The sequence below is a fragment of the Gadus morhua genome, chromosome 3 (genome assembly GCF_902167405.1).
Source record: "Gadus morhua chromosome 3, gadMor3.0, whole genome shotgun sequence".
NCBI classification, from domain to species: Eukaryota; Metazoa; Chordata; class Actinopteri; order Gadiformes; family Gadidae; genus Gadus; species Gadus morhua.
In genome coordinates, this window is record NC_044050.1 from 5203128 (window position 1) to 5226849 (window position 23722).

A 23722-nucleotide genomic window follows, 5' to 3' on the forward strand; every position below is an offset into this window, starting at 1 on the left:
ATAAGATCATGCCTGTTGTAACTGCCCGCTTAATGCATTAGAGATTGTGCAGTAGTTTGGACACTTCTGATGCAAAATGTGCCGCATCAGAACGCTAAAATCAGCCTTTGACAAAGGGGCTTTTAGGAAAGGCTTTGACATCAACATCTGGCCCCGGAGGTCCGAGTAAGTTGAGTAAAGTGGTAGCTAATCTTATTGGCTCACTCTACAAGAAAAGATTATCCTCCGCTTACAGTATCACACAGGATTTGTTTGGATATTTGTTGGTGTGTGTGTATGTGTATGTACCAGAGCTGTATTGTTGTTGTCTGTGTGTGTGTTGTATGTATGTGTGTAACAGAGAACTAGTGTTGGTGCGTGTGTGTGCTTGCGTGTGTGTGTGTGTGTGTGTGTTGTATGTATGTGTGTAACAGAGATCTGGTGTTGGTGTGTGTTGGTGTGTACCAGAGCTCTAGTGTGTTTGTGTGTTTGTGTGTGTGTGAGTGTACCACAACCGTAGTGTTGGTGTGTGTGTGTGTGTGTGTGTCATGCGTGTATGTCTATGTGTATGTGTCTATGTGTGTGTGTCTATGTGTGTGTGTTTATGCATATATATATTTATATGTGTTTGTGTCTGTATGTGTGTGTGTGTGTGTATATTAGGGCCCGACCGATATTGATGCCGATTATTTTCAGAGAAAAATTACGATTATGATTTAATCGGCCGATTAAAATAAATAAATAAATAAGCATATAAAACGTAGTTTTTGATACCTTGAATATACTTTAAACACTTTTGACGAATATGTGAATTGAATGCAGAACCTTTGAGTGTTTTAGAATACATTTACAGTCAAAAATTAGTGTAATTTAAAATGTAAAATAAATAACTAACTCCTAATGTGCTGCGCTCGTGAGCAGTGACTAACACGTGCGTGCTGAGCAGTATGGTCTCACCGTTAGAGTCTACAGTATAACAAATTAACATGGCCTGGGACCTAAAGAAAAACAGGCACAACATGCTCATACAACGCGTCTTGGTGAGGTGAGCGCGCAGCTGCCTGAGCGAGCGGGCTTTCATGTTGTATGGTAAAATTCAATCTCCTCTTTTTTACTCCAGCTAAAGTTTTTAGTTAGCTAGGCGAGTAGGAGCGCAATTTGCAGGTTAATAAGCGCAATAACATTTCAAAAAAATAAAATAAAATAAATAAAAATAAATCGGTTGTAATCGGCGTCTTTTTGGCAGATGTCGATTATTTTCAAGAAGGCTATATCGGCCGATTAAATCGGCAGGCCGATGAATCGGTCGGGCCCTAGTGTATATGTACATGTATTTTTGTTTGTGTGCATGTGTGTGTGTGTGTGTGTGTGTGTGTGTGTGTGTGTGTGTGTGTGTGTGTGTGTGTGTGTGTGTGTGTGTGTGTGTATGTGTACCAGAGCTCTGGTGTTGGGGTTGGCCCTCTTGTCCAGCAGTAGCTTGGTGACTCTGTAGTGGCCGCAGTGGGCGGCGACATGCAGCGCGGTCAGGTAGTCCAGTGTGACATCATCAACAGGTGCCTTGTACTGCAGTAGGTGCTTTACACACTCCACATGGTCTCCTTGGGCAGACATGTGCAGTGGGGACAGGCCGTTCTGGGATGGGGTCGAAGAACAAAACAAAGAGGTTAGATCGGCTCTTTGCACGACTGCCTCAGCATTCTTTGGAGAACAGATTCAAAAGCGTTGTTAAAGCACAATCGTGTTCACAATCGTGTTCACAATCGTGTTCAAAATCATGACAGGGAGCGGTGTGATACATGACTTAAGGAACAGGTATTGGTGAGGATCCTACTCAGCTAGGGAATCAAGCACTCTAACCGCTAGCTGATCCTGCGCCCAATTCATATTTGTTATCTCTTGTATTTTCTCTCTATGTTATATTCTGCGCGGCGTGCTGGGACCCTACCTTTGTCCGGGCTAACATGGGTGCTCCCTTCTCCAGCAGAATCTCCACGGCAGGGTCATGTCCACTCCTCGCTGCACAGTGTAGTGGAGTGAGACCATCCTGAGACACACAAACACACACACACACACGCAGATACACACAATCACACCCAAAATTTGGTATGCAGTAATAAGTGCAGGTATTGGTTTAAACAGTAGAGGGCAGCATAGTGTCTGTGTGGTATTTTCAATACTCACCCTTGTCTTAGCGTCTATCTGAGCTCCTCTGTCCAGCAACAGCGCCACCATGTTGGTGTTCCCCCGCTTGGAGGCCACGTGAAGAGGAGTGATGCCGTTCTGGAAACACACACAAACACACACACACACACACACACACACACACACACACACACACACACACACACACACACACACACACACACACACACACACACACACACACACACACACACACACACACACACACAAGCAAACGGCTGGTTTTGAGTTAAACACTTCTCAATGCTTTACTGAATACTATTCTTCATTACAAATTTTTGGATTGGTGAAAAGGTGAAGCCAAACATCATCGACTACATGAGTGGCCAACACAGACACAGGAGGCCCAGGCCGCCCCTGCAGCCGACCAACATCCTGATTAGTTAAAGTCAATGGGAACAGTTGGACTGACCCTGGCTGTGAAGTCCACCGCAGCTCCTCTGTTCAGCAGCAGGGTGGAGACGTTGACGTTTCCATAGTGGGCAGCAATGTGCAGCGGGGTGAAGCCGCTCTGTCAGGGAGAGAGAGGAACCAGATCAGGAGGAACTCACAGAGAACGTATGGAAGAAAGCAGAATGGAAACATGAAGGTTTTCAGAAAGGTTAGTGGAAAGCAAGGGAGGAGAATATTGGAAGGAATAATGGATAGATAGATAGATAAAGTGAAAGAGTGAAAGATTGATAGATATCTAGAGATATTTAGTAATAGCTAGACAGCTAGACAGCTAGAAAGACCGAAAGGCAGACAGACAGAAAGATAGACAACTGGCTGTATAACATGCAGCATTCAGATGAAGAAGAAAGGCTGTAAAAATTAAACACATGCCAAATAACAATACAAATAACACGTTTAAGAATCAGCATCACTCTATGAACAAAATAGAATAATAAAGTAAAGCATCAGAACGAAGATACGTGCATTATATAACCACATTACAGCAAACATCTGGGCATGCTCGCTTTATTGATAAAAAGTGACAAATGACTCTCTATCCATATGTTTTCAATAGTCAATAGTTCCTAGTTAATGATCTAAAATACAGCAGAGACATTGGGCAGCTCTGTGCTATCTGTATGTAATACTGAGATAAACATGTGAATATTTGAACACATTTCTACATGAGGTACATTTAATACGCATATATCTAGTACAGCGTTGGATCACTGCTTACCTTCCCATTCTGATAGACACGATGCAATTAAATTAGGAGACAGAATTCACTTAAAGGTCAGGCAGACAGCAGTTTTCATAAAGGAAGAGCACTGACAGCATGAATAAACACGCCGTAATAATACACAGTAGACCAGAGCAAAAAAACCCAAACCTTTCTAAGTGTAATCTTTCTCAGCATGTGTCAATGAGCACGATAGAAAACCTGGCTTTAAGATGTTAAGACTGAATAATGTTCAACTCAAAATAGAAAGGAAACAACGTCAAACCCATAACATATCATTCAAACCATAATAAATCTTTCATTCACCTGAAGACTATATGTACATTGCATTATGTTCTACTTTCAGCCATGCAAGCTAGATCATATGTATATATTTTTTTCTTTCAGTCAAGTCTGTATAGTCAACACAAGGCAATGTCAGTGCTGAGTTATCAGAATAACATGCTCGCATTCAATCAAACCCATACATCAGGTCAGGTATGATAACGACATTGAGGAGAAGAATGTGTACCTCAGTGGTTCTATTGACCATCATCTGGTCGGTAGAGCAGAGGGAAAGAGGCGTTGGGTGAGGTTGGAGGGACAGGGGGAGTCAGGGTGTTGGGGGAGGGAGGTTGGTTTGTATTGGTTATCAGGGAGAGGCATGACATCACAAGGTACGTTGATACATTCTGAACACAAAGACAACCTGAACAATGTTAGTTTCAAACAAAACAAAACAAGCAGTATGATACAAGAGGGTTATCTCAATACAATACCAATAACAGTAATAATAAGTGGAAACATGGGAGCCATGATGGGTCCCACCTTCTCCACCTTGTCCCACTCATCTTCCTCTCAAGATCCCACTCACACCTTCTTCTGTCTCCTCAGGAAATAAGTGAATATTAACTATATAGATACTTACTAACTTATATATCTCATCTATCACAATGAGATAAATAATGACTAACATACATATCTCACCAATGACAATGAAAGATATACATCATTACTATAATATATATATCACAATGACAATGAGTTATATGAACTAGATAAATAACATATATTTCAATCATATCAATGTAACATATCATAGTGCAAATATATAATATGCAATAGCATATAATATACTGTATATGACAGCCTCATAAGCTCAAAGGGATCTCTATAAAACAAACCAGTCCACTCTGCCTTCCCTCATCTCAGATCTACATCCTGCTGAGAATCAAGGTTATCCTTGGTATCCAGTGATCCTAGTGCTTTCAATTTATTTCACCGATTCGAACCCTGCACTGACTAATGAGGTACACCAGGGAAGCAGTCCGTCCATCGGGCTACAGCTCACTACTCAGCCAAGATAACAGCGTGCACCGATACAAAGACAATAGGGTTCACTTGGATAACCCCACAATTAACACCACACTAGCTTTAACAACATCAACATGCTCAGATCCCACATTCTGATGTCGGAATCAACTTTAATCTAGACTTTATTTTCTCTTCTCCACCCTTTCATTTCATCTCACTTTCATTCAACTCCGTTCCAATCCTCCTCCTCCCCCCTCCTCCCACTCCTCCATCTCCTCGTTCCTCCTGCCTTCCCACCTCTCCCCTCCCCTCCCTCTCCTCCTCCTCACCTTGGACTGGACGTCTGCGTTGTGGTCGTTCTGCAGCAGCAGGGCCGCTGACTTGGTGTCGTCCTTGCGGGCGGCGATGTGCAGGGCGGGCAGCCGCACCTTGCCCTTGGTGTCGTGCTCCAGCAGCAGGGAGACCACAGAGTTGTGGCCCTGCTGGAGGGCGATGGCCAGCGGGGTGAAGCCGTCCTGGAGGGGGGACGGGGGAGAGGGGCGACGGGCATTGGAGCGTTGAAAAGAAAGAAAGAAAGAGTGAGAGAACGAAAGAATTTAACAAATGATGAGTAGAAGGTCCATGTAGAAGGAAAAATCCACGGGAAAGGATTGTGTAAGAAAAGGATGTGTTGAAGGAAGCTGTGAGGAGATACTGTAAGGAGATAGTGTACATACACACACGCCTACCTCTGTGGCGATGCTCTGGTTACCCTCATTCTCCAGCAGGTAGCGCACCACCTCCAGGTGGTTCTCCTGGGCCGCCATGTACAGCGGAGTGAAGCCATTCTGTAGAGGGCACACACACACACACATGCACACACACGCACACACACACACACACACACGCGCACACAAACACGCACACACACACACACACACACACTCAAGCAGGTGCAGGCATAATATGTGTGATGGAATAAGCATCTCCTGATGTTATAGAACACTACTTTATAATGCCGAAGGAGCCCGAGTTCCACTTCATGTTTGTAACGCGACGCGCAAAAAACATTGAAATTATATTTTTTACGGAGGGAAGCGTGGATGTAGTTGGACTGTAGTTTAACTGTTCCGCACAAAGTCTATTTTGGGTGTGTAAAACAGGAAGATTATTTGGCCTCCTGATTCGACTGAATTTATATTAGGGTTCGACCGACATAATTTTTTTTAGGGCCGATACCGATTTATTTTCAACAGCCTTAGCCGATGACAGATAAGCCGATACTGATTTTCTTGAGCCGATATTTGGAGCCGATACTACCCTGGTAATCCAAAGTTCTCGCGAGAGCACAATTGGAATTTGCTCCAGCACAGCTCAGTCACTCTGGGAACGAGCAATATACTGTATATTCTTGTCCTCCCCTGGCCCAGAACATTAACCAATCACATCGATGTATCAGTTACAGGCGAGCCAAAAGCGTTGCTGTTTTACCGACCGGATACGGCAGGAGTCTTTTCTATTGGTTAGCTCTGCTGGTCTGGATACGTCACCCCTTGTATTCTTCTGATTGTTCGTAGTGCTATCCAATATGTGTTATCCAGTGATATTTTAAAATGCATGCTTGGTGCTGCTGTCACGTTAAAATTGTACCGGGGGCGAAAATTGTACCGGCCTACGTCATCAGTTGTTGACAAATTACAAACCTGCCTGGCAACAGACGATGTGATTAAACAATTCAATACAATACAAATATAAAGTAAAAACAAGTGTTATCTAGCGATCCGTTATCTGTATTATGTAATTTGGTGTTCGGCAACATGAGCGCGAATGGATTTTGAAACCTGCTTTAAACACTCAGTTTACTAGCTAAATTCGATTAAACAATTCAATACAATACAAATATAAAGTAAAAACAAGTGTTATCTAGCGATCCGTTATCTGTATTATGTTATTTCGTCTTTGGAAACATGAGTCGAATGTTTTTTTAAACCTGCCCGGCAACGGACAACCCTTACGCAATTGGTTGTCAAGTTGTCAACAACTGATGACGTAGGCCGGTAAAATTTTCGCCCCCGGTACAATTTTAACGTGACACTGCCCCTCGAGTCTGGCCATTTTCATTACCCGTTGCCAGACTCTACAGCTTTCTAGATGTGGGTCTGGATTTCCAGGCTAAGCCTTCCTCAATTTACATCATGAAAATGACACAATGATGATAACAAATGTTACATTGTCTCAATTTAAAAAAATAATCTGTAAATCATGCAGAAAAAAATAAGAAAATAAGAAAATAAAAATCGGCAAATTTATATGACCGTAGTATCTGTCTTCTGGATCCGGTGGGGCCTACCTGTGATTGGGCGTTGACGTCCCCGCCTCTCTTCACTAAGATTCTGGCAACTTCCTTCTGTCCAGCCAATGACGCGATGTGGAGGGCAGTGTTTCCTTTCTGTAGAGACAAAGCATGGTTAACAAGGATCACTCCGAGCTCATTATAGCTAAACCCCATCACTCCAAGGTTATGGGAGATCAACTGCAAGGAAAAAGTTTAACTTTTGGTGAGGCTGAGAGATGAGAGCAATGCAGAGTCAAGTAACAAGTCTCTCTCTCCCTCTTCCCCTCTCTCTCTCTCCCAGTCTCTCTCTCTCTCAGTCTCTCTCTCTCTCAGTCTCTCTCTCTCTCTCTCTGTCTCTCTCTCTCTCTGTCTCTCTCTCTCTCTCTCTCTGTCTCTCTCTCTCTCTCTCTCTCTCTCTCTCTCTCTCTCTCTCTCTCTCTCTCTCTCTCTCTCTCTCTCTCTCTCTCTCTCTCTCTCTCTCCCTCTCCCTCTCTCTGAAAACATGATCATGTGTCATGTGCGGGAGGAAGGATTGTTGTCGGCCTTTGCCCGCAGAGAAGGCGGCTGGCTGAAACCATGAGTATAATAAATGGTAACTTCTGCTCCACACTTGCTCCACATTAGGTTATGTTTTAGATGACATTGCTTTGACTGTCAAAGCCATGTGATTGATCAATAGGCTTTTGTTTACCTATTTCATGATGCTTTTATATTTTATAATTTCTTATTTAGGAGCCATAATTCCCAGCAAAGGGGAAAAACCTTCTCTTTCTCCCTTTCTCTTGTTTTTCTGTCTCTCTCTCTTCCTCTGTCTCGCTCTCATTCTCTTTTTCCTCTCCCACTTTCTTTCTCTTTCTCTATCATTCTCTCTCTCTCTCTCTGTCCTTTTCTCTCTCTCAAGCTTTCTACATTCTTGCAATTTCTAGCTCTCCATGTTTATTAGATTCTATGACCCATAAAGCAGCATTTCTGTAGCAGAGTGGTTTGCCGTAGGTCCTCTGGTGGTGTTATAACCTTAGATCAAGACCATGCCTATGTCCTTGTTTATGTAATTTCTCTGTATCTGTCATGTGTTTGTGATAATGTGCTTTCAGGTCTCTCTGGTGAGAGAGGTTCTTCATGGTTAAATAGTTACATTCATGATCAAGTTAAAAATAAGCAAATTAATTAATTACATTAAACCCAGAATATAAAAAGAACTATGCAAGCTCTATACAGTCCAATGGTATTGAAAAATATCATACGTGCAATAACCATATGATGGCCTGGAGACCGTCCTGATCAGGTGACCTCTCATGATACACCACATACGATACACACCCTTTACTCCCCTCTGATCAGGTTACATACTGAGGGGGACGGGGGATGACGACATTGGATAGATGCAGCTTTATGAGCAGCTTTTTTATAGACTTCTTAAGCATTCAATAAAGAACAAAGCATTTGATGGCGGAGGCGTACCTTGGTAGCTGAGTCGACATGCGCACCTCTCTCCAACAGTTCCTCCACCAGGTCCTCATGGCCCTCCTTGGCGGCCAGGTGGAGCGCGTTCAGACCGTTCTGTCAGACAGGGAAGTCCATTAGAGCAAATCACGTGACCTGCTATGCACTCATGGAGTTCGCAATGTAGAACTGGATCTGAGTTGAGTTTATTTTCCTGGATGCTTGCATCAGCTGCATTATCAAACGCATACCCTTTACATTATTCAATAAAAACAGGGACAGAAATATTAAAAGATATGTGGATAAAGGTCAATTTTTTTTTAATGAATGTGAATAAATCGATTAAAAGAAGTTCTGACTCAAAATGGAACAACAGTCAAGTGTAGACAGTAACCAGAAGTTTCAGTATCCATTATTAGTAATACTGTAAATGTTCCTGAGAAGGCAAATAGTAAGAGTGGCCCAAAAAATTGAAAATACACAACACAACATCATATGCTACAATAGGAAAACAGAGCTTCACCTCTCCTTCCTCATCCTCCATTCCCAATCCGGACCAACTAAGGCATGGATTTCAAAACCTAAACCTCCTCTGTCCTCTTGCTTCTTCAACCTTTAGACGTGCCCTCCACCTCTTCCTTCAGCGGTCTTCATAAAGTCTTTCTTTCCTTTGTGTGATAATGGAAGCGTGATGCTTTCCTGTTTGGAGTCTTCACGAGGATCCTCAAGAAACTTCCAGAGGACTGGGTCGTTGCTGGCTCCTTCTTCCTTTCCCCCCCCAGCAAAAGCTGTTGGCTGTTGTTCACTGGTTCTCCAGTCTCTCTCTGGTGTCTCCTGGTACGGAGGTAAATAGAGTAGCAAGGCTATACTGCTAACACCCCCGGCATTAGCCAAGCCCTGTCCACACCCCCTTCAGCCCCTCTCCTGCAACCCCCTTTTCTGTCTAACACTCCCATCAGGCACGTACACCATACAGTAGCGCAATAATTATGTGAACACACGTCTATGCACGTGCACGCACACATCAACACTCACCAAAGGGTGAATTGACAAATGCCAAATGGTTAGTGTCGTGATCAGGTTTCAAGGTTATGCAGCTTCGGTTTCTAAATGAATACTCTGGTATTATTATATCATAATATAATATTAGGTATTTTATTATATTATATAATGGTAGATATAGGGATAATATTAAGAAATGTGAAATTGAAACAGTAGGCTGTTGATCGTGGAGGACACGATCAACAGCCTATTTGTCCACTGCGGGAAGTAGAGTGATGGTGGACATGTACCTTTATATCTAGAAACGTTAGTTATGATTTATCATGAGTTATATAAAGTGAGTGTCAGCTAGTTAGTTAATTTGCATGCATTATTTTGGGCTAAAATAAAAGCCTTGTTTTAATCACAGCCTTAGATTAGACTTAATGTGTCACATAGTAGAGTAGAGGGAGTGCATGTTCTGCTAGATAGCCTGTGTCAGCCATGACTTTCGAGCTATGATTCACAGTTAAAAAGTGACAGCCACATATTAACATGATTTGTGGTCGTAACATTTAAAGTTTAACCAAGAATATGGCTTAACTGGTCATGGAAAACCATTATATTCCTGCCAGTAGGCAAATATATTCAAATTAACAGCCTACTTTGTCGATCACAGCACGTATAAAACGTTGTTTGGTTCATCATTCTGTTAACAGGGTAGTCTGGGGACTGAAATCCCAGAAATCAGACAATCAGAATCCCTCATCTGTGTCATGATCCAGCAGTCTTCTGTGGAGCAGCTTGGTGCCCTGAGAAAGCATTGAATTACCATTTTTTTGAAGTCTCACGCTGACAAAGCACATTTCTAACCTGTTTTGACACAGGATGCAAGTTAGAGCCAGTGTTCATGTCAACATGTGCTCTAAATCTCTTTCAGTTCTGAAATCGAAGGAGTTATGGATCATAATGGAGGAGCTTCAGAGGCCATGTCCTCGCTTCATGGTTAAGGACAGTATACCGCCAAGACAATGAGCACACAGGTGAGCGCTAGCCTCTTTGGCCTCTTTACCCTAATCTTTACTGTAGTCTCATTTAAAAGATTATCATCAATATAGATATATATTTGATATCTATATATATTTTTTATTTAGCTAACGTATTGAAGCGATGTTTGTCAGTGGGGAACAGAGATTAAAGTGCAATACAACTCATAAGGGATGAGGATGAGGGGATTAGTAAAGAGGAACGCTGCCTCTTTGTTCTGACGATGTAACAAAGTACATGCAACTAGGTGTTAAGCTAGTGTCCTAGCATAGATTTAACTATCATGGTACTTCAGCTATCAGCTATCAGAATGTGTTCACCACGACATACCCACATACATAACACATGTACAGAAAGGGACACTCGTCTGGAGATATCAAATAAAGAGGCTTGTAGTCAACCCCATCAGCTCATCTCCTAACTCCCTGGACTCTCATGTGTCGTGAGCTTTGAGACTTGGTCGCCTAAGCTTGGCTCTGGATTCTCTCCCTGGCCGCTCCGCTGTGGCCGTCTAGGATCCCTGAGTCACCTCACCACACACTCTGTACACACTGCCAACACACACTACAGAGGGTGGGGAACAACCCCAACAAAACATGAATGAGAAGGAAAGATCTTGTGATCAAGCTCATTGACCGAAGAGGGTCGTTTTAGATTATTGATAATTATATTTGTAGATATTGCCATGCTATTATTTATTTCCTTGCACATAAATGTCCGTAAAGTTTTTGTCAATAAGGAATCCAGATCATTATTACTAATTTGTTTGTTTGCCTATATGTGTTTGTTTGTTTGTTTGTTTGTTTGTTTGTTTGTTTGTTTGTGTGTGTGTGTGTGTGTGTGTGTGTGTGTGTGTGTGTGTGTGTGTGTGTGTGTGTGTGTGTGTGTGTGGCAGCTATTGATATGCTTCTTATTAAGCTAAAGTTTAGGAGTGAAAGTGAGAAAATACAAGCAGCTCATGTCTTGTGACATGAGTGGAATTAGCTTTGGTATTTAATATTAGTATTCACATACACACACACACACACACAGACACACACACACACACACACACACACACACACACACACACACACACACACACACACACACACACACCACACACACACACACACACACACACACACACACACACACACACACACACACACACACACAAAAACACACACAAGCTGTTACGCAAGGAGTGATATTTAAAGTTGATGTAAACAAGAGGTCACCTGACCACTGACAACTATGAAGGGCACAGCTCTTGTGTTACAGCGGTGTGTGTGTGTGTGTGTGTGTGTGTGTGTGTGTGTGTGTGTGTGTGTGTGTGTGTGTGTGTGTGTGTGTGTGTGTGTGTGTGTGTGTGTGGCATTACCATCTGGGTAGTATGCCCAACTAGTAGCATGCTCAAACAGTCTCATCTCATCTCATTTTCGTCCGCTTATCCGGGGTCGGGTCGCGGGGGGAGCAGCTCAAGCAGGGGGCCCCAGACTTCCCTTTCCCGGGCCACATTGACCAACTCTGACGGGGGGATCCCGAGGCGTTCCCAGGCCAGTGTTGAGATATCTCCACCTAGTCCTGGGTCTTCCCCGAGGTCTCCTCCCCACTGGACGTGCCTGAAAAACCTCCCAAGGAAGGCGCCCAGTGGGCATCCTTACCAGATGTCCGAACCACCTCAGCTGACTCCTTTCTAAGTAAAGGAGCAGCGGCTCTAATCCGAGTTCCTCACGGATGGCTGAGCTTCTCACCCTATCCCTAAGGGAGATGCCAGCCACCCTTCTGAGAAAACTCATCTCGGCCGCTTGTACCCGCAATCTCGTCCTTTCGGTCATCACCCAACCCTCATGACCATAGGTGAGGATAGGAATGAAGATCGACCGGTAGATCGAGAGCTTTGCCTTGCGGCTCAGCTCTCTTTTCGTTACAACGGTGCGGTAAAGCGAACGCAATACCGCCCCCGCTGCTCCGATTCTCCGGCCAATCTCACGCTCAATAGTACCCTCACATACCCTCACTCGCGAACAAGACCCGAGGTACTTGAACTCCTTCACTTGGGCTAAGGACTCATTTCCTACCCGGAGTAAGCAATCCATCGGTTTCCTGCTAAGAGTCATGGCCTCAGATTTAGCGGTGCTGATCCTCATCCCAGCAAACAGTAACCATGACAATAAACATTTGCCAGGATGAATGTGAGCGCTAATACCTTCTGACCATTAGCGAATCAAGAACCAGTTGAACAGTCATAAAACGTTGATTGACTTCCACTTCCTGCCGACGCACAGCAACAGAATTCCATAGCAATACACACACACACACACACACACACACACACACACACACACACACACACACACACACACACTCCCCGGTAATCCCCACAAACAATAATTAAACACGTTTTTCATCTCAAACTACGGTGGCCGCCATTCTCAGAATGAGACTCATCCAAACTTTATTCAACGGAAAAAAGAAGTAAGGGATAATCCCAGAGAGGCAGGGCAATAAACAGTTTGATATGCCCAGCTCATGGACGGCTTACGGTAACCTTCCCACGAGCCGGGCATTTCAAACTGTTTATTGCCCTGCCTTGAGGTGATTATCCCCTTTATTCTACTTCTTGCTTGCCAACATAATAAAACAATTCAAATACTTTAATAATTATGCTTTTTCTTATTCGTATTGCATGCTTATTAAACGTATACTCTGTTTGAGTTCATCTCCCTCAAAAAGTAGTCCCCTTTAATTACGATCGATCAAACATGTTTTGGACACCTCGAAGGGCATTATCCCGCTTATACCATGGTCCATGGTATAAGCGGGATAATGATATACAATTTAAATTAAATTGAAGGTATTATGTGATTACTAAAATAGGCAAAGATTAGAACGTTCCAGAATATTTGGTGTAGTGGCTAGGAGGGAACTTTGTTATTCAGTGCTCAGAACCACATGATGGATCGGTGGGTGGCAGAGAAAAGAGTCAGAGGTTACCAACAATAAAGAGATTGACAGTGAGTCCGAGGCATCTACAAGCCAGATTCCTCACAAGGAAACAAAGAAAAGGAGGGTGAAAAGAAAATACTGGAAAAGCTACTTAGAATTAGGATTCACCTACACTGGCCCCGAAGACCAGCCATTGCCCGTTTGTGTTTGTTACTATGAGGGACTGGCTAATGAGTGCATGAAACCTGCAAATCTTCACTGGCATCTGGAAACCAAGCATGGGGAATTCAAGTCCAAGCCAGTCGATTTTTGTAAAAGCAATCTCCAGGTATACCGCACAAGCAAGAAGATAATGCAATCGACATCTACCGGCGGTGCTACTGCTAAAGCAGTGGAAGACTCGTACCGGTTGTCCCGACTCATTGCGAAAAAAAGCATGCCACATACACTCGGGGAGGAGGTGATGTTGCCAGCAATTAAAGAGACTGTGGGTGTAATGGTGGGTGACAAAGCCAGAAGGCAAAGGGACTTCATTCCATTGTCAGACAACACTGTGCAGCACAGAATTGAGGGGATGGCCATCAGTGAACAAACAACTAATATTGCGGATCAAAGCCAGTGGGTTATTTGCTCTTCAGTAAGACGAGTCAACCGATATAGCTAACCTTGCCCACCTGCTCGCCTACATAAGGTATGAACACAACGGAGAAATAGAGGAGGACTTTCACTTTTGTAAACAACCGTTCAACATATGTTGAACGGTTTCATCACAGAACGTGGAATTGATTGGCCAAGATGCTTGGGAATAAGCACAGACGGGGCAGCAGCGATGATAGGCCAACACAGCGGCCTTGCTAAACGGGTGCAAGCAGTTGCTCTGCAAGCGAAATCTATGAACTTCAGCATACACAGAGAGGCCCTCGCATCCAAAAGAATGCCTACTGATCTCAAAACTGTGCTGGCTGAAGCAGTGAAAACTGTCAATTTCATCAAGGCCCGTTCACTGAATTCAAGACTGTTTTCAGTTTTTTGCGACGAGATGGGCAGTGAGCACGGACAATTGCTGCTCCATACCGAGGTCCGTTGGCTGTCAAGAAGGAAGGTGCTTGCACGTCTTTACGAGTTGCGAGATGAGGTGAGACTGTTCCTACTTGAGAGCAAGTTCAACCTCTCTGGCCGATTTAATGATGCAGACTGGCTTGCAAAGTTGGGATATCTGTCAGACATTTTTGAGCACTTGAATGTACTAAATAGGAGTCTACAGGGGAAGGCCGTTACCATTTTTCACACGCAAGATCGGAGCAACGATCAAGAAGATGGGGATGTGGGCGAAGCGTGGAGGACGCAAACTATGACTCATTTCCAAATCGTTCCGATTTTTTAGACAGCTCAGACATACACCTTTCAAGTTCTGTGCAAGATGACATCAGACAGCACTTGCACCTGCTGAGAACGCAGCTACGGTATTATTTCCTAGCCCCCGACACAACAGCGAACTGGATAAGAAATCTGTTTGCCATCCATGATGACTACACTCTGACAAACCTCACCTCCAGAGAGCAAGACAGCCTGGCCGAACTGTCCTGTGACACTGCTTTGAAAATTGACTTTTCTGAGAGATGCCTGCCTGCTCTTTGGCTGAAAGTTGCCAAGGAATACCCCAAACTTTCCGACAAAGCCCTGAAGCTGCTTGTGCCTTTTCCAACCACTTACCTCTGTGAATAGGGATGGGAATCGAGAACCGGTTCTTGTTCAGAACCGGTGCCGAGTCAACCGATTTCTTTGGAATCATTAGCAAGCCTGCTTAACAAGTTTTGATTTGTCGTGCCACACTTTCTCCGTGCACAGGCGAGCGAGTTCACAAGGATTTGTGCCGCGACAAATTCGCTGGAGTTGAAATATTCAGCTTTGACCCGAATTTTGCGTGTAGACAGCCAATCAGCGTTCAACAGCGTGACAACTGAGTGATATGCGTAACATAACAGCCAATCAGTGTTCAACCGTCAAACTCGGTGCAGTGCAGTCCGGGATGAACTGCAGCATGGAGGAGAAAGTGATTGTTGCCGTTTGCGACTCCCGGAGCTCTATATATAATAGTATATAATATAATATAATTGTATATATCACGGCCAACAGCTCTGTGTGCCTCCGGATGGCCATAGCGTGGGGAGCTCTCATAGGGATTGGGCTTTTTGGGGTTTATTTACCGGCATTGCTATGGTTTCCGGTCTTGTGTGATCCAACGGTTTATTAGGTAGGCCCATCTTATAAATATCTGTCTAATCAATACTTCATTTTGTTTATGTCAGTTGAATTTTGTTACAAGTTGATTGCAAATGAGCACTGTTAGTATTCCAAAAGGCACAAGCTCTTGCTTGACTGTTTTCAGTCTGTGTTTTTAGTTTTGTGGCACATAATGATGGCATTTGGGCTTAAAAAGCCAAACATATATTTTTTTGTCTAGACCAATTGATTTGAAAATTTACAATTTCCTAATACTGGACGCACTTCTGATCAGATATTAAAGAGATTTAATACAAACAAACACATTTGTACTTATTTCTCACCCAATGAGAATCAATAAGAGAATCGATAAGGAATCGGATCGATAAGCAGATTCGGAATCGGAATCGGAATCGTGAAATACTTATCAATTCCCATCCCTATCTGTGAATCAGGATTTTCCTCCCTGGTCATGTTGAAGACAAAATATCGGAACAGACTTAATAATGAACCAAATCTCAGATTGAGGCTGTCATTACTGGAACCTGACATACAAAAATTTACGTCTGCAAAGCAACATCATCCATCTCATTAGGAGAGCATTTGTTTAAGCTAGTTGTTCTTTTGTTTTTAATAAAAGCCTATGTTTTTGTAAATTAATATTAACTTTTAATATTATTTTTTTAATATTTTTAACAAGGAGTAGGGCTACTGTGTTTTCATTAAATGTGTATAGGGCCAGAGTTCGTGATCACATCACATGCATAGCCTTTATATATAGGCAGTGTATATCTGAAACAATTTGTTTTGAATTATAAATGGAAGAAATAAGGCCTATAATTATTTTAATTGCCAGTAAGTTTCTTGATCTTCCGTTTCGGAAATGTTTTGCATATGTTACTTGGACAAACTCCCAGCCTGTATGTTGAGAACTTTGAGGAGATTTGATATTTGACTTTATCCAGTTCAGTTCAATTCCCTTCGTTTGTGATTACTGTACATATTTAATATTCCATTATCATTGGTATGGATAAAAGCCTGGTGTTCAAATGAACCTGATTATGCCCTCGGGCACTTTAAATAAATACATTAAATAGCCGTCAGCCATTGTGTGCAGTAAACGTTCTTTTAACAAGCCTGTTGTACTGATGCTATGTTACTTTTAGTGCTTTTATATGCCTATTAAGAGCAGCGTGTAATTCAGGTAGGACTTTGTGTAGACATATTTTATTATGTGTATTATAAGGTGGTCCGCGAAAATTCTTCATCATAAAAAGTGGTCCACACACACTCAAAGTTTGAAAACCCCTGATCTATGCCATAGATCAGTGGTTCTCAAAACTTTTCTACTAGTGTAGAATGATATGTACTCGATATTTTTTCCATCTGAGTACCCTCTCAATTGCACCAATTTTTTTGGGGAGAAAAAAATATGTAATTAACATAAATAATGTATGTGCGTTCTGTTTGGCAGTGTAAACATGAACATGAAAAGGGAGCAAATAGTCACAATTTAGTGAGAAACATGAGCCTGTGCTTATTGCAACTGTTGGCAAATTTCTCCCCAGGGTCAGATCAAACTGACAACATCTCTAAATACCCCCTGCAGTACTCAAATGGGGGTATGCGTACCCCCATTTGAGAACCACCACCATAGATAATATAACAATTATGTAGTGGTTAATCTCACAGATTTTATGGGATTTATTTTTTGGTCATACAATAACCCGCTAATTTGCTAAGAAGTTACAGGATCAATTACCTGTTCCTCCTAGTTCCCCAATTTCTGATTATGTGGACATGAAAACCCTCAGTGATATATCCATACAGGGTATTGGGACAGTGGGTTGTGGCTGCCTGGTTGGGGCTTGGAGGGAAAGCGAGCTTAGAGCAGAGGCAGCTTACGGAGGAGTCATGTTGTGCACTTTTTGCTGACACTGGTGTTGTGCACAATGCAGGAGTGACACAGCACTCAACATTCTCCTCTGCCTGGCTGCTCTGCAGTGGCTGCCTAGGATCCCTGAGTCACCACACACACTCCGTATACGCTCCCAACACTACAGAGCGGGAGAAACAACCCCAACAAAACATGAACGAGGAGGAAAGAGCTTGTGAACATGCTCGTTGGCCCGAGTCTCTGAATAAGTCATCACACAATTAACAAGGGTGCAGAGGGCAGACTTTGATTATTGATAATTGTTTTGTAAAAATTATCAATAAGGATCCAAATGATTACCAATTTGCATGTTTGCATGTATGTATGTGTGTGTACATGTGAGCATGTAGATATTAGTATTCGCAGACACACTCATACACAAATACACACACATACAACATACATACACCACTGTTCGGGACCTACCTATCCCTGTTCCCAGACCTGAACGGGCTAGTCCTGTGCCGACAAGTTGTGTTTGTGACGTTCCTAGCCCAGTGCCTGGCGTTCCAAGCCCTGTTCCTGACCGTCCTAGTCCTGTTCCTGACCCGCCTAGTACTGTTCCTATTCAAACCCTGTTTCCACGTACATGGTTAATTTGAATAACTGAGACATTTCCCTTTGTTTGTAACCTTCTTTGACACGCAAACAGAGAATTTGCCTCTAAAAATGTTTCTTTCTAAAAGACTCTGGCCAGAGTGGAGATTTTGGAAAACTTTGGTTGCCTGTTTGCATGTAAACTGAAAAGAACTGAGTTTTAGGCAACCAACGCCATATTATGCGCCAGAACTTGTACCTGCGCCAAAAGTGCGATTTGGGATTCTGATTGGCTAACGTGGGCTTGAGCATCTCGTTACACTGCCACCTAACGTTTTGGAATGTCCTGACGGCATATATACACAGGTTAGTGTAAACTAAAATAGCCGGCCATGTGTAAACGTAGCCTCAGTCTCCACCGCAGCCTGGAGGAACGCTTGAAGATGCTCCAACAGTTTTCTGCTTGTCTCGTTAGTGTCATGTTTCTCCCCTGTTTTAGTTAGTAATTATTTTCACCTGTGTTCCATGTGTTTAAGATCTTTACTATCTACCCCCGTTATTTTCTGTCTCCCTGTTTCCGTGAAGTAAATTGTCCTTTTAGCACCACTCTAAGTTCTGATCTCTGCATTTGGGTTCAGGTCCCTGTGCAAGCCGTGACAAATGTGTTAATTCTAGAGGCCATCGAGAAACCATAGAGAAGATTGAGACACATTTATGTGAAGCATAACTGATAAATATGTTAGTCCCTTTTGCCATGGTTTCTTGGCTATCGTCTTTGTTTTGGTATTTTTTAACCAAATGTCAAACATGTTCTAACAATGTAACAGACCCCCCAGTAATATAGGTTCATGAAATACCAGGTATGCCGGAGAACAATGCATGAATTTGTCCGTTTATCAATCCGTCTCATTATAAAACACTAGACAACATGGGAAGTCTTTCCATATAGTGTCTAATGAAGTACCTGATTACAGGTGCTGATGTCCACTCCCCCTTTCAGAAACTCCAGGACTTTGTCGAGGTTCCCTGCCCTGGCAGCACGCAGAAAGCTGGTGTTGCTGTCCGACTGCAAGGACAGAAGCAGAAGACAACGGTATGAAGGTTAAATAAAACACAAACATCCAACACCTATTTTAGCTGTGTACAGGTCAAGCAAACATAGCATGTGTTGGCACCTGTCGAGCTGGAAGAGGAGTTTGAGGAATTAATTTATTAAATGATTGATTGATTGCATGATTGATTGATCATATTATACATACATTGATATATATTTCTAACATACAAAATATTTTTTCGTGGATTTACATGCAAAAGTCTAAATTGCTTCAGAATATTCTGTTCTCGTTCGGAACAAAATAATACATTTTTATGTAACCATAACTGATAGAGGTTTAGTATTACACTAATGTTGTTCTAATCTACATATTTTAAAAACATGATTGTATTGGAATCAATCAGAAGATATGAATTACACAAATAATCTTCTGCTCTTGCTCCTGAACTCGCTGAGTGATATGAAAACACATTTCCTGTGACACATCAATAAGACAGCAGCTGGTGCTGAGTGATACATCGACATTCAGATCAATACTCAGCTCATTAAATACCACACATGAAGACTTCAGACCATGGAGACAGCTGAAGGGAACATATTTGTGTACATGATTGTATACACACATAAAATCATACACACACACATACACACATATCTACCTACATACATAAACACAGAAGCAGCTCCATATACTTCAGTATTCCAAGAGATAAAGAAAATGTAAATTATCATGTGTAAAAGTTTCATATCATCATATCTATGTCGTATATACAACAGAGATTGATCACAATGTTTAAGGTCACATGGTCAGGTCTGACATGTTTTATTAGGTACATGCTTTAGTGTTTACTGTGTGTGGGCAAGGATTGATGAGTTAGTTATTGGTGAGTTAGTCAGTGCAGTCGACCAGGACTATGAATCCCTCTGTAGCATTATTTGGTGTCAAGGATAACAGTGCACAATAGATGCCCACACAAACACACAAGCAGAGTAGGGAAATACAACAAAGTTCGTTCTCTCTCTCTCTCTCTCTCTCTCTCTCTCTCTCTCTCTCTCTCTCTCTCTCTCTCACCAATCCATCATAAGCTTCATATCCAGAATCAGCAGCCCCATGGTGGTCGCCTTCCAGGTTTAATTCCAAGTCACTCCCGATGCTGGCTAGTGTTTTATCTAAAGTACAGGCCTTACAACCTGCTGAGTTACCCATGGTTACCCTAACCAAAACAATGCTAAAGCAATTCCAAAATAATGTTTATTATAAAAAACACCAACTCGAAAGTTGCTTTGTATGATCCTTAATATGGTTTTAAGGTAAATGTCTTAATATGGAATGAACTAAGGCTCATTAATGCTCTGATATCGTCTTTGCCAAATCCAATTCATAAACGGCCCCAACGCTGCATCCTGTCTCTTCCATTCTTTTCAATGCCGAGTCAAGATCTCAGCTCCCCAGCTAATCACTCTCTCTGTAACTCTCTCTGTAGCTCTCTCTCTATCGCTCTCTGTATCTATCTCACTGTATCTCTCTCTCTTTCTCTCTGTATCTCTCTCTCTCTCTCTCTCTCTCTCTCTCTGTATCTCTCTCTCTCTCTCACTCTCTCTCTGTGACAACTGAGGTCATAAAAGCCTGGCCCAGCCAATGCAAAGGCAGGCATCTCTCAAGCTGGCTATTTTTACCCCCAACAGGGTTCCAGGAGACCCCCTACCCTGACCGGGTGTAGCCCAGGGTGGGGTGCTCAGCAGCTGAACACCACCAGGAATGTCATAGAACCATTTTACTTCTTGAGGTTGATGAAATACGAGAATCTTACAAAGTAGCATATTAAAGTAACAGTGATGAATATTGTGTGCTTGTATGTGTGTGCGTGCGCATGTGTGTGTTGATGCTCACTTTCTTAAGAAATCTTTTCAGATTGTCTATCCAACCAGACCTTCTGCGTCGCGGATCTCAGATAGAATTGAAGAATCAGAAGCTGGAACTGTAATCACGCGAATAAGGCCGCGTGATTACGGTTCGCCACACATTCTTTTGACAAACTACGGTTGTGCGGTCTATATTGGACGGCGACGGTACTGCCGTGCAGTGATTATGCCCCGTATATCTATACAAATACCTTTCAAGAAGTTTGTGACAGAATAAATATTCACCTGATGGTAATCCCCCACTGGCAGAAACAGGTTTAACAATTTACCCACTAATTAGAACAGGCTAATTGGCTAATATAATCAGATTCAGAATTTCTATAGAATAGCGCATTTATTTGCATGCTGTTGAATAGCTCCAGTGTGGCTGTGACATTTCATTGAAACTTCGCTCCGTGGCTCGTCTGGTGTGTGACCCGTTAACACTGAAGCTCTGCCGTAATGGAGTCGGACTCGGACTGAGACCAGATCCGAGAGACGCAGACTTCCTCAACACACCTACGTGATAATGCAGCTTGGCTTTTTGAAGCGTGATTCCAATACACCAATTTGACAGTTTCAGGAAATTAATGTCTTCATCACGAAAGCCCCATTTAAAATGTAACATGGAGGCGCATCGCCACTATTAGGCTACATTGTTTGGGGATAATCCATTTATAAATCTTTACTTGCACCTATGCGACCTAGGAAAATATTGCCTGGCATCCACATGATAAATGGTCACAGCATGTCATCTTCGACACTATCCTGCCAATCGCAGAGAGATCTAAACATCTTGACAACTTTAAATAAAATGCAAATCTAAAGAGGGTCTTTGTGAGCCTTTTCAACTGCCAGCAACACTTGGGGGCCTTCAGATATGATTTGATATCCTTTAAATTGGGCATTCGTTACTATGGCCTTCACACAGGTTGGATTTCTTCAAGCCTTAGTTGTGGGAGAGTGCGGATTATGTATAATGCTGTCTATAGTCACGTAATTACCGCCCCTGGTATCTGTGCATGATCTGATCTCTGTCCGCTGACTTAGCTGGGTAATGAAAAACTCCACACTGGATTAAACTGTATAACAACAGAGATAGAAACAGAATTTCAAATTATCTCATATTATGAAAACTGAGCAGCTGAGGTGAAACAAAATATATTTATGTGCGAATAGCCTTTACATTATCCATGATTTATTACAATTCATCCATTAAGGGTACTTTTCTTGATATGTATTTAAGTCCAATCCCATCAATGGAGATCCTGTTCGGCACAAACACACACAAACAGTAGTGCACACTGCTTCCTAATACCTCATCACATGAGCCCAGCTGTCATCTGCCATTCCCTCATCTCGCTAATGACTTCCCCGAATGCACCATAATGGAACCGGGAGAACAGCAGCCGGGACAACCCTAACCCTAACCCTGTACTGTTAATCCCCCCCTCAGTACAGCTGCAGACATGTGCTGTGGGGGCGGCACTAGATCAGGAGGTAGAGCGGGTTGGCTGGTAACCGGAAGGTTACGAGTTCGATCCCCTGCTCCTCCTGGCTGGGTGTCCCGGAGCCTCACCCTGACTGCTCCTGACGAGATGGCTGTCGCCTTTGCCTGGTTGACTCTGCCGTCGGTGTGTCGATGTGTGAATGAATGGTTGTAAGCCGCTTTGGATAAAAGCGTCAGCAAAATCCCCTAAATGTAAATGGGTAACCCATTATCCTCATCACAGTGGAGGTCCCAATGGGATCACGAGGGTACATAAGAACCATAGTGACAGCCCCATCCTCCTCACCCCAAATATGTAACAGATAGCTGCATTGAAGATGAACTGGAAATTACTTACCACTTTGTGGGAAACTGTTCAGAAATGTTTCCCAAAAAACGGTTTAGTTGGAAACTATGTGTAGTCATGTGTACATTGTGTAACACTACGTGTAGTCATGTGTACATTGTAGTATACTATGTGTAATCATGTGTACATTGTGTAACACTATTTGTCATCATGTGTACATTGTTCTATACTATGTGCAGTCATGTGTACATTGCGTTACACTATGTTTAGTAATGTGCACATTGTAGTATACTATGTGTGGTCGTTGTATACCAAGTGTAGTCATGTGTACGTTGTACCTGCCGCTTGCGCTCAGCCCTCTCCCGCTGGCGTCTCCTCCTCTCCCTTGCCTTCTGCAGGGCGATGTACTCGGGGGGATGCTCCAGCTCACGAGCCTTCTTCAGGTGAGCCGCAGCGTGCGCCATAACGCTGGGTAATGTGATCACTAATCTAGTCTCTCTCTCTGTATCTCTCTTGTCACTTCCTTTGTCAGTCTCTCTCTCAAGTTGTGCTGTTCGTTACCAAACTCAAAATTGACTAAATGTTTTGTTAAAAAAAAGAGGCAAATAGATCCAATTGGCTTTGACAGAATGAGCAATGTCACTGTTTCACTGACTCCAACTGAAACGTGACGACTAGGATCAATGATGAAATTTCCTTAGATGAAGTCTAGGTTTGTTTTATGTCAGCGCAGACAGAGAAAAAAAACCAAGTTAAAACCATTCCACGTATGTGATCGTATGTGTTGAATTCCTCTCCTGAATATTTCATTCAAAAATCAACGTGGGAAAACCCAGCGCTGCCCAGCTTCCTCTGGTCCCTCGTTCCTCTGCTCCCAGCTTTAGAGATCACCACCACAACCTCTGCTTTA

General features: G+C 42.8%; 1 protein-coding gene across 18 annotated transcripts in view; it reads right to left on the minus strand.

Moving 5' to 3' along the window:
* ank2a (ankyrin 2a, neuronal) overlaps positions 1-23722 on the minus strand; it is a 96208-nt gene that overhangs the window by 55337 nt on the left and 17149 nt on the right. For 8 of the 18 annotated variants that reach the window (XM_030351553.1, XM_030351552.1, XM_030351550.1 and 5 more), the window contains exons 2-12: positions 19025-19126; positions 8424-8522; positions 6978-7076; positions 5365-5475; positions 4978-5163; positions 3867-3890; positions 3353-3361; positions 2594-2692; positions 2161-2259; positions 1925-2023; positions 1414-1611 (exon numbers count right to left, since the gene is read on the minus strand). In XM_030351553.1, coding sequence (XP_030207413.1) covers positions 1414-1611; positions 1925-2023; positions 2161-2259; positions 2594-2692; positions 3353-3361; positions 3867-3890; positions 4978-5163; positions 5365-5475; positions 6978-7076; positions 8424-8522; positions 19025-19126 — 1125 coding nt within the window. Of the gene's footprint in view, positions 1-1413; positions 1612-1924; positions 2024-2160; positions 2260-2593; positions 2693-3352; positions 3362-3866; positions 3891-4977; positions 5164-5364; positions 5476-6977; positions 7077-8423; positions 8523-8928; positions 9258-19024; positions 19127-23722 lie in introns of those variants that run through there. The other 10 variants (XM_030351557.1, XM_030351555.1, XM_030351556.1 and 7 more) reach the window with 6 other exon arrangements.